Raw genomic sequence first — 18369 nt, 5'->3', positions numbered from 1 at the left:
AGCCTTGGCTGTCCTGGACTCACTTTGTAGTCCAGGCTGGCCTCGAACTCACAGCGATCCTCCTGCCTCTGACTCCCTGAGTGCTAGGATTACAGGTGTGTGCCACCACACCTGGTGACAATATTAATATTCATATACAAAGATTTTTGAAGGAAAGTAGTATTTTACATCTCAAAAATTCTTTTTTGTTTTAAAAAATAGATTTATTTATTTATATTTTTGTGTATGAGTGTTTTGCTACGTGTGTATGAGTGTACCACCCACAAGAGTAAGAAGAGGGTATTGGACCCAGGGAACTAGAGTTATAAACAGTTGTGAGAAGCTGTGTGAGTGCTGGGAACCGAGCTCAGGACTTCTGCAAGAGAGCCATTGCTCTTAAACGTGGGAGCCATCTCTCCAGCTCCAGTGGTGGTGTTTCTTCTTCTTCTTCTTCTTCTTCTTCTTCTTCTTCTTCTTCTTCTTCTTCTTCTTCTTCTTCTTCTTCTTCTTCTTCCTCCTTCTTCTTTTCTTTTTAAAATCACTTTACAACCTGATCCCAGCTCAGAAAATTCTTGTTAACTTAAAAGTAGTTGTCTGCCAGATGTGATGGTGCACACTTCTGTTGCCTCCCAACACTTGGGAAGCAGAGGCAGGCAGATCTGTGAGTTCAAGGCCAGCTTGGTCTTCATAGTGAATTCCTGGCCAGCGAAGTTTACAAAGAGAAACCTTATCTCAAATGGGAGGGGGTAGCTTTCTGATCACCCCCTTTCTTTTTGACTGATGTATTTTTGTGCTAGGTGTGAGTGTGGGTATGGATGGGTGTGTACACCACAGCAGACATGTGAAAGTGTGAAGATAACTTGTGGGAGTGGGTTTTCTTTTACACTGCGGGTACCAGAGATGGAACTTGGGTCATCAGACTTGGCAGCAAGTGCCTTTACCCACTGAGCCATCTCCCTAGCCCTTGAGAGGGTTTTCTACTTGATCATATAAATTTCTTGCTGTTGAATCCCAAATGTCTTCTCAGAAGTCTGTTTGCATGTTGAAGCTGTACTTTATTCGGCTAGTTTGTTGTTAACATGACCGTTTTAATCCGGACTATTTACACTTAGCAAAGTTGCTTGATTTCTGTCATCGTGCGACTAATCATCCTCTAGCGATTACATAGCCTGCTTGTAGGGGGCTAAATAACAAAAAAAATTCCCCTTTCAAGTTTGATTTTAAAATTTAAATAGTATTCTACTAAATCCCAAGAACCAGGGCAGTGCTACAGTGTACTGCATTTTGCTTTGTTTTAGTCATGTACGGATGTCAGGGGCTGTGTGGGGCTCTTACACCGTCTAAGGCACACATGTGGAGGATTGCTTCAGGAGCCAGTTTTCGCTTTCTATCATGTTTGAGACAAGATCTCTTGTTTGTGCTGTTGTGCTGCATACAGCAGGCAGGTAGCCTGCAGGCTTCCATGATGCTCCCCATAGCAGTGCTGGCAGGAAGACGCATTTGTGGTTGTCCATCCAGCTCCTTGTGCTGACTCTGGGATCTGAATTAAGGTCATCAGAATTGTATGGCAAACACTTTTACTCACTAAACCATGTCCTCAGTGCCCCTAGTGTATTTAGTTTAAAAACCAAGTAAGTGTATTATGATATGACCAAGGCTTACCAATGTGGCTTTAGAATCATTAGATTAAAGGTATTTTAAAATCATTGGGGAAAAGCAGGGCATGGTGGCATATGCCTTTAACCCCAGCACTCTGGAGGAAAAGGCAGGCACATAATAGAGACCTGTCTCAGAAAATAATAATAATAATAATAATAATAATAATAATAATAATAATAATAATAATAATAATAATAATAGAAGAGAAGCAGCAAAATCCTTCTCTGTTTAAAGTGTATTTATAGTGTGGGGCTGGAGAGATGGCTCAGAGGCTAAGAGCTGCTTTTCCAGAGGGCCTAGGTTTGATTCCCAGTTCCTACATGGCAGTTAATAACATTTGTAACTCCAGTTCAGGGGATCTGATGCCTTCTTCTGAACTCTCTGGGTACAGATGTGCATGCAGACAAAGCACTCGTGTGCTGCATAAGATAAGTAAGTGAAAAGAAAAATTTAGAATAAAATATTTAAATAAGCTTTTTATTTTGGGTTGATTTTAAGGAAAACTGCGAGGATGATATAGAGAGTTCCTGTGTAGTTTTTGGCTAATTTTCCTTAGTGCTGCCTTTCTAAATAATAACCATGGTACATTTATCATCACTAAGAAATTAATGCTGTTATATAAACATTAACTTTAATACAGTATTTAAATTTCATCAGTTTTTTCACTATGTTCTTTTTCTGGTCCAGGGTCAATCTAGGATGCTACATTGTATTTAAGGTTTTATCGACCTTCCTGCTTTCCAGCATTGTACTCTCTAGCACAAGGCTCATGCATTATTTATGTTTATGCATTTCTAATTATATTTCATAGACAAAGGTTCTCTCTTTCCCTCCGTCCCCTTAAAAATTTTTTAAGACAATTTATTTAGCAGGATGGCCTTGAACTTGTGCACATTCAAGTCGAATGTGATTGGCATAGGAATCGGTTTTAAAAGGAAGTCCTGGAAGACACGGGGTTTGAGACGCTCCTTAAAGGGTATAGGCGCTCCTTTTGCTGTGCTTTGTGGTGCTGGAGATGGAGCCCACACTAGGGAAGTGTTCTACTGCCTGCAGCTCTGAGTGTGCACAAAGGCTCAGAACACGAGTGAGCAGGTAGATTTGACTGGATGACTGGTGTAGAACAGGGCGCAGGGGACCATCTTCCTGCCTTCCGGGTGCAGGGATCACAGCTATGTACCACCTGCCTAGCTTATTTGAAACATTTTAAGATTACTTTTTAAACTGAGAGCATGCATGTGTATATGTTGTAGGTATTGCACCCACGTGCAGGTGTGAAAGACAGTTGTGGGTTGCCCAGCATGGGTGATGAGAACCAGACTCTGACCTACAAGAGCAGCAAGTGCTCTTTAGCTCTGGACCATCTCTGCAGCCCATATTTGAAACATTAAAAACTTTCAAATGTATTATAGTGTTGGTATGAGTGACGGGTTGAGTTTGAATGCAGGTGGCATTGTGCGCTTGGGGAGCCAGAGGGCAGCTTCTAGGACTTGGTTCTTGTCCACCTGGTATTCCACAGATCAAATTTGGTTCCTCAGGCTTGCACAGAAGTGCTTTTTACCTGTTGTACCATTTGTTGGTCCTTAAGGCCGGGCGTGGTGGCGCACGCCTTTAATCCCAGCACTCGGGAGGCAGAGGCAGGCGGATCGCTGTGAGTTCGAGGCCAACCTGGTCTACAAAGTGAGTCTAGGACAGCCAAGGCTACACAGAGAAACCTTGTCTCAAAAAACCAAAAAAAAAAAAAAAAAAAGAAAATTTTATAGTGTGTATGATTTTGGGCATCTAGAGTCTGCGTTGTGTTGTTTTTACCACCAGCTTTTTCCTGTAGATGCCATCACAACTAATACTGTCACAAAAGATTGAAAAGAGTAGTAAATGCATTATGAAACCCAGACTGCTTTGAGTTTTGCTGGGTGATTATATAGTAAGGGAGATTAAAATAGAAGACTCTTCCATTTTGTGGGCCCTTGCTCATTTTGTCTGTCTTACTGTAAATGCTCTAAAGGGTGGTGTTCACATTTCATTACACCAGCATGGCGAAGTGCTCTGTGCTGCCATCATCATTTGAGGGTCTGAGTTAGGATGTGGTTCTAGCATTTAAAATATATGTGGGTTTTTGTTTTGTTTTGTTTGTTTGTTTAGTTTTTGTTTTGGTTTGATTTTTCAAGACACAGTTTGTTTGTTATGTTTGCTGTCCTGAGCTCAGTTTGTAGATCAGGCTGGCCTCGAACTCAGACTGATCTGCCTGCCTCCCGAGAAACCTGTGTGTTTTAATGAATGAACGTAGCATTGCTACTAGTTTTGAAGACCACTTCCCACTATAATAAAGAATTATTTTTATGAATTAAAATGAGATCTTTGGACTGCTGATGCATTACAGTCATTTGTGGCATTTCTATTTCCTTTTATTCCAAATAAAAATAGTTTTAAGTCATGGCATACATAAATAACATAATTTAGCACCAAGATGGTTTTTGTTGCCTTGCTTTCAAAGAAAAAGGAAACTTACTCACCATAGGCCAAAATTAGAACTCCGAGGCAGGCAGAGCATAATCTGGCTCCTGGCTCACAACTGACTGCTTCTCAGACAGTTTGATGTTCTGCAAAGGTGAGGTGCAAAGCCTGCCTCTCCAGCCAGTTGCCAGCGCTCTGCTTATGTCAGTCTCAAGAAATAACATATTTGGGGACCTGAGTGAACGCCTTTTCTTTTTCTTTTCTTTTCTTTTTTTTTTTCTTTCTTTTTTTGTTTTTTGTTTTGTTTTGTTTTGTTTTGTTTTTAGAGACAGGGTTTCTTTGTGTGTCCTTGGCTGTAACTTACTCTGTAGACCAGGCTGGCTTTGAATTCAGCCTGCCTCTGCCTCCCAAGTTCTGGAATTAAAGGCATTAAAGGTGTGTGCTACCACCAGTACTCCCCCCCCCCTTTTTTTTTGTAACCAAACCAGTGACCAAACCTTTAGTGACTTATGGGTGTAAGTTGTTGATCTTCCTATTTATTTATTTTTAAGTCTACTTTATTCTGTGTGTCTGTGTGTACCCCAGGCTGGCCTTGAATTTGCTGTGTAGCTGAAGATGACCTTGAATTGCTGCTCTTTGACCTTCCCAGTGCTGGGATTATAAATGTGTGCTGCCATACACAGTTTATACAGTGCCAAGGATTAAACTCACGGCTTTGCCTACTAGGCAAGCATGATACCAATTCAGTTACATCCCCAGGCCCCTTTCTTTTATTTACTTATTTATTTGTCTTATTTTATTTTACGGTGCTGGTGATCAAACCTAAGACCTCACGTGGCTAGGCAAGTGCTTTCCCAGATGAGCCTTGAGTAATGTTGTTTTATGGTTTTTGTATGTACTTGTAAAAGATATGAAATTGAATAAACCACATACTGCTGCCTTGTAAATTAGTGAAATATTCTTAGGGATGGATGTATGTGCAAACACACACACAGAGGGAGAGAGGAGTGAAAGAGACAGAGAGGAGAGAGAGAGACACAGAGAGAGATAGAGACAGAGGAGAGAGAGACACAGAGAGAGAGAGACAGAGAGAGGAGAAAGAGACAGAGACACACACACACAGAGAGAGAGAGAGAGAGAGAGAGAGAGAGAGAGAGAGAGAGAGGAGAGAGAGAAGGAGAGAGGGAGGAAGAGACGAGAGAGGAGAAGAGAGACAGAGACACAGAGAAGAGAGAGGAGAGAGAGACAGAGCAGAGAAGAGGAGAGGAGGGAGAGAGGAAGAGGAGAGGAAAGAGGGAGAATTTGAGAATACCTGCCTACTCCAAAATCCCCTTCTAGGAAAATCACTATTTTTAGTGGGCAATGGCCAGCATTCGTACCTACATGTACGCATGCCTGTGTGCAGGCACGCACACACATAGTATGAAAGCAGGCCTCAAGTGGGAAATATCTGAATATCTATTTAAGGCTAGATTTCAAGTATGAGAGAAAATGTTTTCTCTCCCCTCTTACTGTCTTGTCTCCCCTTTCCTCTTTAGATCCTTTTCTCGGGGTCCCCTTAATACTTTCATGTCAATATACATATGTATATATATGTTAATCTAGACCTTTCTTATGAGAGAAAACATATTTATCCTTCTAAAATCTGACTTATTGTATTCAACATGATGATCTCTGGTTCCATTCATTTTGTGGCTGATGATGTAATTGCATATTCTTTATGGCTGTATTAAACTCCATTGTGTAGTCATACACAATTTATAGAGTTTTCTTTACTGATTCATCTGCCGATGGCCATTTGGGCTGGTTCCATACCTTGGTCCTTGTGAGTGGTACAGCAGTAAGCTCTGATATGCAGGTGTCTCTGGGATATGCTGGCTTAGATTCCTTTGGTTGTATACACAGGAGTGGTATAGCTGGGTCATGGTGGTTCTGTTTCTAGTTGCTTGATAAGCTGCCACACCGATTCCACAGTCATTACAGCAGTCTACATCCTTGCAGCATTATATGTGGGCTCTTCTTAACCCACGGCTTCACCAGCTTTTGGAGTTGGTTTCTTTCTTTTCTTTTTTCTTTTTTCTTTTTGCTGATGTTGTTTGTTTTCCTGATGTCAGGCATTCTGACTGGAGTGAGATGTGAATCTCAGTGTCACAAGTTGCATGTTCCTGATGGCAAGGGAGACTTTATATATATATATATATTTATTAGCTATTTGTATTTCTTTTTTGAGAACTGTTTGTTCAGTTCATTTGCATATTCATAGACAAATCGGCTTTAGGACATTTAATTTGTGAGTTCTTTATAGACTGTATGTTTTTTCTTTTTTTTTTAGCAAATTTTTTACATATACATGTATATTATTACACAGATTAGATTATGTATGTTAATATCCTGTTAGTATACAGGGAGATAAAATTCTCCAATTTTTCATTTTTACAGTCCTGGGCTATTGGAGCCTATTGGAGCCTGTGTGTTGAAGTGTTGTCCTTACGCTTTTGTATAGCAGTTTTGGAGTTTGAAGTCTTAAGTTAAAGCTTCGATTTGTTTCTAACCGGTTTTATACAGGCTGAGAGAATGGGACCTAGTTGCAGTCTTTTCATTTGGACATCCAGTTTCCCAGGCACCATTTGTTGTAAAGGCTGTCTTTTCCAATGCGTGTTTTGGAAACTTTGGTGGAAAACTGGATGCCCAATCAACATTTTATAACATTTTTCTCATAATGCCATTTAAGCCTTTTTGGTGATGGGTAACTTTCAAAAAAGAGCCCCCCGTGGTTTCTGCCTTCATTGCAATTGACTGCCCTGTTGTACACTCAGGATAGCCATTCATCTGCAGGACAACCACCTGCAAGTGTTCACACCCTCGTGTGCTGGGGCTGCGGTAGATGGACAGATTCATAGCTGCTTCTTCCAGGGCAGCACAGTAGTTGTGTGCAAAAGAGGCCAGGAGAGGATAGAGGGGAGTGAGGCAAACGCTGAGTCCAAATTTATTGTCATTGTGGTCATAGGATGAGAGCTGAAAGCATAGTCTGGAGTGTGGGCGGCCGAGTAAAGAGAGCAGAGGAGTGGGAATTTCTCTGTTAACTGCCCACAGTGAAAATTCCGTCCATTGCTAGTAGCATTTACAAAATGTGATTGGGCAACCACCAAATATCATAGTCCAGTAAGTCAGTCAACCCACAGCTAATTGCTAAGTCCCTCCTCGGCCCTAGATTGTGCTCTGGGTTGGAGGAGTGGGCCACAGAAAGAAGGCTCTGTTAGGGCAGTTAGAGTTCTGACCAGTCACAAACTCAGATACCTAGACAAGTTGGCCTGAGTGCTAGTGTTACAGGGTTTAACACTGTCCTATGGGGCCAGGTCAAGCCTAGTTAGGACTATTTTAAGGGAGAAGTATACAAGCATCGAAGAGTTTCCAGGTCATGCTGAAAAGGGTTTCGTAACTATGCTAATCAAAACCAAGAAAACCAATTAACAGGTTATGACAAGCCAGATTAGGAGCGAGGATGGTAGTCAGCTACATACTTTAGAGCAGCAGGGCAGGCCAGAGGTAAATGACGTGAGTGGTGGGAAGAGCAATCCTGAGTTAATTTCAGACACTAAAGAGGAACCTTTGCCAGCACCATAGCAGTCATTGCTGTGCCTGGGAAATGAAGGACCGCCTCAGTGGGAACTGAAGGTTGTCTGCAGTAGGTGTTTCAGGATGCTTACACACACACAGGCTTGGCATGGGTAGACAGCTGGTAGACGGGGTGAAACGCTGCTTTTGTGCTTTAGGCCAAGGAAATGTTTTAATTTCACATGGAAACCAACGTCTCCTACCAGACCAGAATCCCTGAACGGAACTGACTGTGAAGCCGTGGTGTGCAGGAGTTCCAGGCATGCGGGATGTGTTTACTAAATAGAAATGAAGAACACTTTTTGTTTGTAGAGACATTTTTCCTTCTGTAATCCCTGACCTTTTGTTTATTTTTCAGGTTTATTATATTAAAAAGATGTATCTTTATTTTAGGTAGTATATGGATGTTTTGCCTGTGTAAGTGTACCATGTTCATACAAAGCCTGAAGGCCAGAAGAGGGTGTGAGATCCTCTGGGACTGGGGTATGGACAACTGTGAGCCATCATGTGGGTGCTGCTAATTGAACCTGGGTTCTCTGGAAGAGCAGCCTGTGCTCTTAACCATTGAGCCATCTCTCCAGCCCAATTTTTATTGCATGTTAATGTATTAAGTAATTAAATGTGTGCATACACATATAACATACCCTGTACAGATGTATATGCACATACATACATTTTAAACAAATGAGTCATGGGGCCAACAGGATGGTGCTTGTTGCCAGCTTGCCGGTCTGAGTTTGATTCCCGCCACGTAGTAGGAAGCAGTGGAAGCAATACGTACCCATCCCTATTGGAAGCAGTGGGCTGTGCTGTTTTGGTCTTTAGTTGTAGGGATTCACAGTTCACCTCCCTTCGTCCCTCCCTTCTGTGTGCTGCCACCCCATCCCCATTCCACCCTAACTGTAGCCATGGAAACTTGACTGCTCTGCTAGATAGGGGGTCTTCAAGCATGAATGAAGGAGCTGGCATGTCAGAACGCTCTTATGCCTCCTTATATGAAGCTTCTCGCTGTCTTCATAATAGTCTAGTACCTGCGTTACCGCGGCTGTTTTGAATTGCTGAGTGGTTATGATGTGGATTTGTGGTTTGATTTGAGTCCTGTGTTACAATAAGAGACTAGTTAGCCAGGAGTGTAACTGTAGAACACATCTAGGCTGAAGCTCTTCATGTTTTATAGAGAAGGAGGCAGATGTTGCAGTCAGGTGACTTACCCAGTCACACAGCTAGACAGAGCCTATTAGCACTAAAGTTTACTGTTCGGTTGAGTTTATTATGATCTGGTATCACCAGCTGGAAAATTAGGCAAAAAACAAAATCAAATTTATTTGTTGGTCAAGCTTTCATTTTGGTGTTTAGGGCTGCAGATTGTCTTTGCTTATATGTATGCAGTAGGTCTGTAAAGAGTGAGTCTCGCCTGGCACTGCTAGGTTATTCACAAGTCATGTCATTTTGGGACTCAGCCGCCCAGACTTTGCTCTAGTTATAACACAGAGTTTCTAGAAATTTCAAGATTTCTCTATAGAACTAAGTGTAGGAAACGGTATCTCTGGTGCCATTGGCATGCCTACTAACATGGGGGAGACTGTGGGGACACTTGGGGGAAGAGCTCTGAGGCCAAGGTGCGTGGCGTGTGAGAGCAGAGCTAGCAGACGAGGGCCACAGACACACGAGGGTGGGCTGGAGAGAGTGACTAATGCTGAGATGCTGGAGTTCTCAGGGTTACAGTTTCCTTTTGTTTTAAACATGCATGAGTCCAGATCCATCTGGAGTTTTATTACTTTGAAACAACTTCTGAATACAACTGCCATTTATTTCTGTTGGAGTTTTTAACATCAACATCAATATCAAAGTAGCTTTTAGGAAGTAAGCTCCTTTGCGGCCCTGACATTGCTTGGCAATGGTCTCACCAGTGAGGATGCTCTTACACACGGTAGTTGGCTAGCAGTCACTAAGCAGCACTGCAGACCAGACACTGTCCCAACACCTTCTCCTGAGCCCATTTTACACCTTGGAATCTGTCTTGCTTCATGGCTTACAAGTAGAAAAGAACACAATACACTTGAGACATACTCTGGGCTATCTTTACTTAGATGAAAGAAGAGATAGCGTGTGGTGACCTTCCCAACCTTTTCTCCCTTAAGGCCTCCCCTCCCCCGGGGTTGCATTGCCTTCTTATTATCTACAGGGTCATCTTCAGTTCCTCATACTCAATACTCCAAGCTGTAGGTTTTCTCTGCTGTGGTCTATAGCTATGCAAGTCCTTCTATTGTGATTTTATTTATATATATATATATAATTATATATATATAATCACAATTGGAGGTAGGCAAATAAAGGTTCCTTTTAACACACTGCACTTTGAAGTAATGTAGGAAAAAAGATGTAGGTAAATTAGAAGGTCCAAAGTCCACATGTCGCTGGGGAGGGAAGTACAGTGTGTAAAGCACGACGGGCAAAACCTAAGAGCCAAATGTTGTGGGAGGAGTTGCTGCTTGAGCACTGTATCTCAGAGGTTAAACTGGAGCCCAGACCTCAAGAGGAAAGAGTCAGAGAAGTGTTTGACGAAGTTGGAAGTCACTAAGCTGATGATTTCTACAGTAGTGCTGTTTGGAAATGGCAAAGAAGCAGGAGCTTTGAACTGGAAGTTTAAGGAGATTACAGCAGTAATATAGCAGGCCCAGTGTTAGCTCCAGTTAGGTATGTGAAGAGTCCAAGAGGCTAAGTAAGGGATTTGAGACATACTCAGGGAGAGAGAAAATTACGTTCCAGCTTGGTAAAGCTTATCTTGTTGGCTAGTTTTGTGCCTGCTGGACACAAGCTAGAGTCATTGGGAGGAAGAACTCTGTGTTGAGAAAATGCTCCCGTAAGATCCAGCTGTAGGCAAGCCTGTAGGGCATCTTCTTAATTAGTGATCGTGAGGAGGGCCCAACCCATTGTGTATGGTGCCACCCTGGGCTGGTGGTCCTGGGTTCTATAAGGATGCAGGCAGGGCAAGCCAAGAGGAGCAAGCCAGCACCCCCGGTGGTCTGCACCAGCTCCTGCCTCCAGGTTGCTGCCCTGTTTAAGTTCCTGTCCTGACTTCTCTCAGTGACAGAGTGTGACCTGAGAGATGGAAGACAAAATAAAGCCTTTACTTCCCAAGGTGCTTTTGGTCATGATGTTTTATCACAGCAATAGAAACCCCCCAACTGAGACATCTAGAATCGTGAATAAATTCCAAATGACTCTTAGGTTTCAGAATGTACTTGGAAGCTGGGTAAAATGGCGGCACTTTTCATGAGAGTCTGCACATTGAATGGGCCAAGGCCTTTTGCTATGAAATGTGATTCACTCTTTATGTATATCAAATGCCTAGTAACACACTGAAAACAAAACCTGCAGGCAATAAGAGATGCCTTCATTTATGAGATGGACGGAATGCCTAGTGCCTAGGGGAGAAATACACAGAGTAATATAATAATAAAAGGAAGGGCAAACAGACATTTTCTTTTCTTCTTTTTGCAATCCAGGGGGTGGAAGCAGGCCTTGCACATGCTAGGCAGGTGTTCTACCACTGAACTGTATTCCCAGCCCCCAGAACCTTTGAGAAATATAGAAGTGAGTGAGTGAGAGAGAGATAGAAGACGTTCATAGAGTAGAACATAATGATATGAGTAGAAATTAGTGGTGAGATTAAGAGATTTATTTATAATTTATTTCAAAATAGTCTGACATGAGCAGTATACCATTTTATCTGACATGAGCAGTAGGAATACCATTTCCAATATTGAAAAGAGAGCACTCAGTACTTCAGTACACTATTGCTCATATGGGATAGTCTGGGAATTCTGAATTTAACAATTTAAAAAGAACATGCTTGTTTCGTTTTTGTTTTTTGAGACAGGGTTTCTCTGTAGCCCTGGCTGTCCTGGACTCACATTTAGTCCAGGCTGGCCTCGAACTCATGAAGATCCACCTGCCTCTGCTTCCTGAGCACTGAGATTAAAGGTGTGTGCCATCACTCCCAACCCTGAAAAGCTCTTCTACATATGAATAGTGGAATTAATCTTTTTGACAGTGTCAGAAGAAAGACAGTGTGCTACTTGAGCAGTAGCTGTGTATAAATAGTTTCACTAGAGTAGTTGGCTACCCAGTTGTCAACTCTGTAGTAAGAACAGAAATAAAGTCGTATGTATATACACACACTTCTTTATTCTGCAACAATGCAGTTATCTTGGATTTTTAAATTCAGATGTTATTTTAACTTAAAATTTTTGTTGATAAAGTTGAAAAATATTTAGTGCATTATCATGCTTATTAAAGGCACATTTGTTCAATATTTATTTGATTGCTTATTTGACTAATCGATGTTAGGCCCAGTTGAGGCCCCCAGGAGTACAGGGAAAAATGGCTTGGCAGAGCTTTAGTTTCAGTGGGGAAGAGGAGAAAAGTACGTGCTGTGAAAAAATGTGACACAGTGTGGAGTGGGATGTGCTCAGGTAATTTCATCAGGAATTGTTCTGACGGGAGCAGAAATGGGAGTGAAGAAGAAAATTTTGCAAAGAATTTATTTCAGTCAAAGGGAACAGCAAATATGAACACTGTGAGTCAGAAGCTGGCCCAGTGAGAACCAGTTTTGCATGTAGAGGAAACACAAAAAAGCTGGTCTGACAAGAACGTTGAGGGTAGAGTGGAGACAGAGAAAAATGAGAATGAGGAGGTAGGCAGGGACCAGAGTATGTTGGACTTTACTGCCCACACGTTATAATTTGGGTGTAAATGGAGGCCACGGGCAACTCTAGTCTATGTTGTCACATGATCCAGACAGGAGTCTTGTCCACCTGTGGTCCCAGCCATTGGGCTATTGGTGGCAGAAGGAAGAGGATTTTTTAAAAAGTTCAAACCCAGCATGGTGTACGTAGAATTCTCATACTTCCAGGGCTATATAGCTAGACCCTATCTTAAAAAATTAAAAAAGAAAAAGAAAAAAACTGAAGTATGGCAGCTTTGCTGAATTAGGTAGGGTGTGGTTTCCAGTGTACAAGGACCAAATTGTTAAGATTATATCTGTATTTTTTTAAAACTAAGTTATACTACTATCTAACATGTATTAACATGGAGCCCCATTCCATCTGTGTTCCTTTTATATCACTTGCCAGTTCCAACCATAGCAAGTTAGTTAAATGTTAGTACCACTTTCTGGGATGAGAGACTGAGGGGAGAGCAGGTTTATTTGGGGTGGAAATGGAGAATGAATAATTCTGTCAGTGTTGAGCATTAAGTGTAAGGTGCTTACTGGACACCTGCTGTGATACAGAAGGCAGGAGATGAGTTTGAAATCAACATTGGAAAGTGAGATTGGAGATCTAAGTTTGGGAATCTAGCACATGCCAGCTTTTAAGTGAAAGGGTGGAAATGTCAGTTTTGCCGCCTGCTGTGTAACTGTGGACAGCTTACTTGACCTTTCTGCTTCGTTTATCTCACGATGAAAGGAGGGCAGTAGTGTCTGCCTTACAGAGCTGGGAGTGTTGGACGAGTTCATATTATCAAGGGACATAGAACATCCTGATACACGTTCCTCACTGGAAGTTAACTTTTATTCATGAACAGTGCTTCAAACCATCAAGTTAGGTTACGTTAGAAATAAGTATAGGATCTGGAGAGGTGGCTCCATAGTTAATAACACGGGTTGTTCTTCCAGAGGTCCTGAGTTCAATTCCCAGCAACCACATGGTGGCTCACAACCATTTATAAAGAGATCTGGTGCCTTTTCCTGGTATGCAAGTATACATATAGGCAAAACACTGTATACCTAAATAAATAAATCTAAAAATAAGAAAGAAAGAAAGCCACAAGTCGAGGTGAAATGAAGGAGCTAAGTATCTAATCAGAGCGTCAGGACATTGAAGAGACAGCTCGCCCATCAATGAGGTCAGAGAACTTTCACGGAGCTACAGGGAGAGTAGTAGAGTTGGTTGTGGGACAGTGAGGTAATGCTCTCTGACTGCCTTACTTTTTCTAAAAAGAAGAAGAAGCAGGATTGTCATGTATGAGTCACAAGTAGCACTTGATGTTGGAGAGGGGCGGTGGCGTTGAAAGAGGCATTTTGGGAGGTGGAAGAATTATTGACCTAGCAGGAAGACTGTCAAATCTGAACGTTTATTTGACCTTTGCTCTTTAGCTTAATTGATTCCAGTCGTCCAAGAGACCATGCGGTCCCGTTGTTTCCCCTCCCCCCCCCCCACAGGAGAGGTATCCTGACAGGTAGAGGCAGTGTGGGTTCTGCTGATGTTAGGAGCCTTCCTAGCCCTGTGACTGAGAGTCCTCAGGTCCACGGGAGGTCACAATTATAACTACGAATACACCACAGCCCACAAATTCATGATTGGATTTTTGCCTGTGTTCATTGAGTATATCATGGCTTATGATGTTACTAAAAATATCTGTGTTAGCCAGATTTGGTAGCCAGCACTTGGGAGGCAGAGGCAGACAGATCTCTGTGAGTTCGAGGCCAGCTTGGTCTACAAAGCGAGTCCAAGACAGCCAAGGCTACACAGAGAAACCCTGTCTCAAAAAAAATAGAAAAGAAAAAAAAATTGTTGCTATCTTTGAGTAATGTCTATTTTGTACAAATGATACCAGAATTTAAAAAAGAAAAGAAAAGAAAAAAGCCAAATGCTGTAATTGAGAAACTCACAAGTTTTGCCAATAGAAATGAAAGCTCACAAAATTTTCCATTGGACCTGTATTTTCCACTAGTGTGGACTTAGCGTAAGTCCCATTATTCCTCACCTTTGTTTAATTCTGAAGCCATTCCAACTCTGTGCTTGTCTGTTTGCTCTTCAGGTGCTGGGGAGTCTGGTAAAAGCACCATCGTGAAGCAGATGAAGTAAGTTCCCGGGGCCTTCCCAGCCTGGGCGCCCTCTCCTAATAAAGCAGTCATGGCTCCCTCTCTGTTCATGCATTGACTTGCGGCTTTCTCTTTGAAGGATCATTCACGAGGATGGCTATTCGGAGGATGAGTGCAAGCAGTATAAAGTCGTCGTCTACAGCAACACCATTCAGTCCATCATTGCCATCATCAGGGCCATGGGACGGCTAAAGATTGATTTTGGGGAAGCTGCCAGAGCAGTAAGCACTTCCCATTTCCTCCTCACTTGCTGCTCCTCAGTAGACGCAGTTAAGCCACATTTGTGTCATATTTTTAGGGAACAAGGAGATAAGATGGTGCAGAATACTGAGAATGTGTTTTCAAAGTGCTAGCTATGTGACCCGGTAGACAGTAAGTTAGTGCTGCAGGAGAGCCCTGGAAGTGTAGAGCTCTGTGATGCCTCTATTCGGCTGCTTCCTTTCAGCACGGTTGACTTATATTTTAGAGCAGTTGCAGATAGTAAATGTACACTCTCAAGCACATGTTGTCTGTTTAGCCTTGCTATCACAGCAAGGGGTCAGAGGAAAAAAATAGTTTCCCAGAGTAAATTCTGTAAGGACACAAACACAAACTCTCCAATTTTAGAAGTGATTTCGGGTGTTCAAAAACATCATTATATCATCTTCCACTGAGCTCTGGATTATAGAATTGAATTATTCTTGCTCTTAATATAACTCTTCAATGCTTTACACACATCAGAATTTAAAAGTTGGCTAATAATAATATTTAGTGCACTCGGAGTGTGCGAAGTAGGATGTTTGATGCCAATGGAAAAAGAAGACAGGAGACTTTTCATAATTCAAGAAAAGGCTAGAGAAGTAGAGTGCACATCAAAGGATGTCAGCTATGTTCTGTGGCACCACACTTACGTGCTGTGGGAAAATAAATGGAAGGTACCTAGGGGCTTTGCCTGGAAAGACAAAGCCTGTATGCTTGTGAGCAGCCTAGGGACTCTTACTGGCTGCGCAGTTTACCAAGAGCAAGCTAATACTGATAAGTGGGAAGTCGAAGAGGAAAACACTAAAAGAGCCGTTGTGGCTTGATTTGTTCTTGAGTAGGATATATCTTTGAGGTGAAATAAGGAACAGAACCTAGCTTAAAAGAAAGGGAGGGGAAATATGTGAGTGACTTTCGTTGTCGTATGACATAGTTTAGGGCCTCTTCCTCCCATCTGGGGATTGTAGTCAGCGCTGCAGCAATGCTGGATGAGTAAGTGAGCAACATTTAGCCCAGAGGCTGTTTTCTTCCCTGTTTTTCTTTTCTCTCTCTTCCTTTTTAAAAACTTTAATTTTAACTATGTGTATGTATGTATCCACATGTAGATGTGTGCATATGTGTGTGGATCCTCTTGGAGGCCAGAGGTGTTTGGCTTTTCTGGAGCTGGAATTCTAGGCATTTGCAAGCTTCCTTCTGTGTGTGATGAGAATCAAACTCTGGCCCTCCACAAGGGCGTAGCATGCTCTTGACTACTAAGCCATCTCTCTAGACTCCATTTTTGGATTTTAGAGATAATGTTTTAATTGTAGTCAAGGCTGGATTTGAACTCACGATAGTCTTGCTGCCCAGGCTAGTTTTCTATTCTTAGAGAAAATTGATAGTTCAAGTAAAGTCAAGTTTCTATTCATATCTTAGCTCCTTTCCATTCTTTGTCCCCCGTTGACTTTTTCTTCTTTGTACTAGAATTCTCCTGTGTTCTTTTTCTCTTTTCTTCATGTCATCTAACTGCTTGTCTGTAATATTTGTTATATTTTATAATTAGTTAATAGTACTGTATTTTTTCCTGTTGACTTTTTCTCCTGTTACTTATTCCTCTTAGTTTCTCAGCTCCCTTCCTTTTGCCTTTCTTCCTTCTTTCCCACCCTCTGTTCACCTTCATTTCTCTTGACCCTTCGTCTCTGCTTCATTTACTTCCGTCATCAAATGTCATCAGGTGCTGGAGGGAGAGCTCAGTAACGTACTTACTCTGTGTGACAGCTTAAGTTTGACGTCCAGAACTCAGAAAAAAGCCAGGTGCTAAGGGTGTGTGCCTAACTAGTGCTGGGGAGACAGAGACAGGAGGTTCACTGGTTCTCTCTGGCCAGCCAGCTTGGCTTAATCAGTGAGCCACAGGCCACAGAGACCCTGCCTCGAACAGCAAACAAGGCAGATGGCTCCTTAGCAACAGTGCCTGTGATTGTCCTTTGCTCCACACACATGCTCTTGTGCATGCACAGACACAACTTGTTATCATGAGTAATCCTGTGTCACTTGACAGAGCTGACATTCTTACCTTCTCTTAGGGCGCCTGAGTCATCTCGCTTTACCGCATCCACTTAGCCTAACCAACACTCCTTTTTAAGGTTTAAACCTTTACAGTTTCTCTTTTCTCTCTCTTAGGTAAGGGTTTATATTTGTGTCTATCTTTCTGTTCCTCTTAATTTTTAATGGTTGCTAAGAGAATGTAAAGAAAATACTGAGTAGTGGACGGTTTTCTTCCGTAGCTGCTTAAGAGTAGAAGTACAACATTGGTTGTAAAGAGGGCACTGTCAGCCGTGGAGAAGGGTTTAATGTGAGGAGGTAGAGCAGGCTGGTGCGCAGTGCAGTCGGAAGGGAGAGCGTTTCCCTAAGCAGCAGCAGCACCACTATGTAGTAATGACCCTCTCTATTTTGGAGTTTCTAAAATTTGAGTAGCATGGTATTAAAAAAAAAATACAGGTGCTTAATTATTTGTATACCTGATTGAGCATAGGTCAAATTTCAGGACCTGTATAGTTTTTAAATGTTAGATAAAGCAGTATACTGCATACGGAAAAAGTCTTATTTGTTGTTTTGTGTGTTTGGCAATTGTATAATGCTTAAGGATTTTTTAATCTTTTGCTCTTTGTTGTTGTTGTTGTTGTTGTTGTTGTTGTTGTTGTTATTATTATTGTCATTACTTTGAAAGAGAAAAGAGAGGCCAGGAGATGGCTCAGTGTGGAAGCATAAGGACTGAGTTATTCTCATTAGAAGAGATTCACACATGGACCTATGTAACTCTAGCCCCAGGACTAGGGACGGAGACGGACAGGTTCTGGGTGCTTGCTGGCTGGCCGCTCTAGCTCAGTGGCAAGCTTGAGGGTCAGTGAGAGAGGCATGTCTCCAGGGAAGAAGGCAGAGCGATAGAAGACGTCCGATAGCTCTCTCTGGTCTCCTGTATGCACATACACTTACATATAACACTCAACGTTCCACATCACACGAGAAGAGAGTCGAGAGGGAGAAAGGAAATACAGATCGTGCATGAACTTTGTTATAAAGATGATCCACAGTATTACTAGAGAGAGTATCAGACAGTTTGGGAATATTAATTTGAAAGTAGTGTGGTGGTTTTGTGGGTGATCAGGTAAATGTACAAGTTGTAGGTGTTACTGTGTCTGTGTTCCACCGTGCCTTCTGCTTGCTAGTTTTGTTGTCTTAATGGCTCCTGAAGATATGAATGATTGCTTCTCTTCTCCCTTTACTTTTTATTTATGTATTATGTGATTTCCTCCATCCATTCTTCCATCCTTCATTCCTTCCTTCTTTCTTTTCCTTTTTGGTTTTTTCAAGACAGGGTTTCTCTGTGGGCCTTGATTGTCCTGGATTCTCTTCGTAGACCAGGCTGGCCTCAAACTCAGAGATCTGCCTGCCTCTACCTCTCTGAGTGCTGGGATTACAGGTGTGCACCACCTCAGCTGCCTGTGTTACGTGATTTAAAAAACAAAAACAAAAAAATCCAAAAAACTTTATCTTTATGG

General features: G+C 42.1%; 1 protein-coding gene across 1 annotated transcript in view; it reads left to right on the top strand.

Annotated features, from left to right (window-relative positions):
- Window positions 1-18369, top strand: part of GNAI3 (G protein subunit alpha i3) — a 40882-nt gene that overhangs the window by 6505 nt on the left and 16008 nt on the right. Inside the window, exons 2-3 of the mRNA XM_084757585.1 lie at window positions 14530-14572; window positions 14673-14814. Of these exons, the coding sequence (XP_084613711.1) occupies window positions 14530-14572; window positions 14673-14814 (185 nt within the window). The remainder of the gene's footprint in view (window positions 1-14529; window positions 14573-14672; window positions 14815-18369) is intronic.

Source organism: Acomys minous (assembly GCF_964271855.1).
Source record: "Acomys minous genome assembly, chromosome: 14".
Lineage (NCBI taxonomy): Eukaryota > Metazoa > Chordata > Mammalia > Rodentia > Muridae > Acomys > Acomys minous.
Note: the sequence above shows the minus strand (reverse complement) of the source record. Positions and strands in the feature narration are given on the sequence as shown.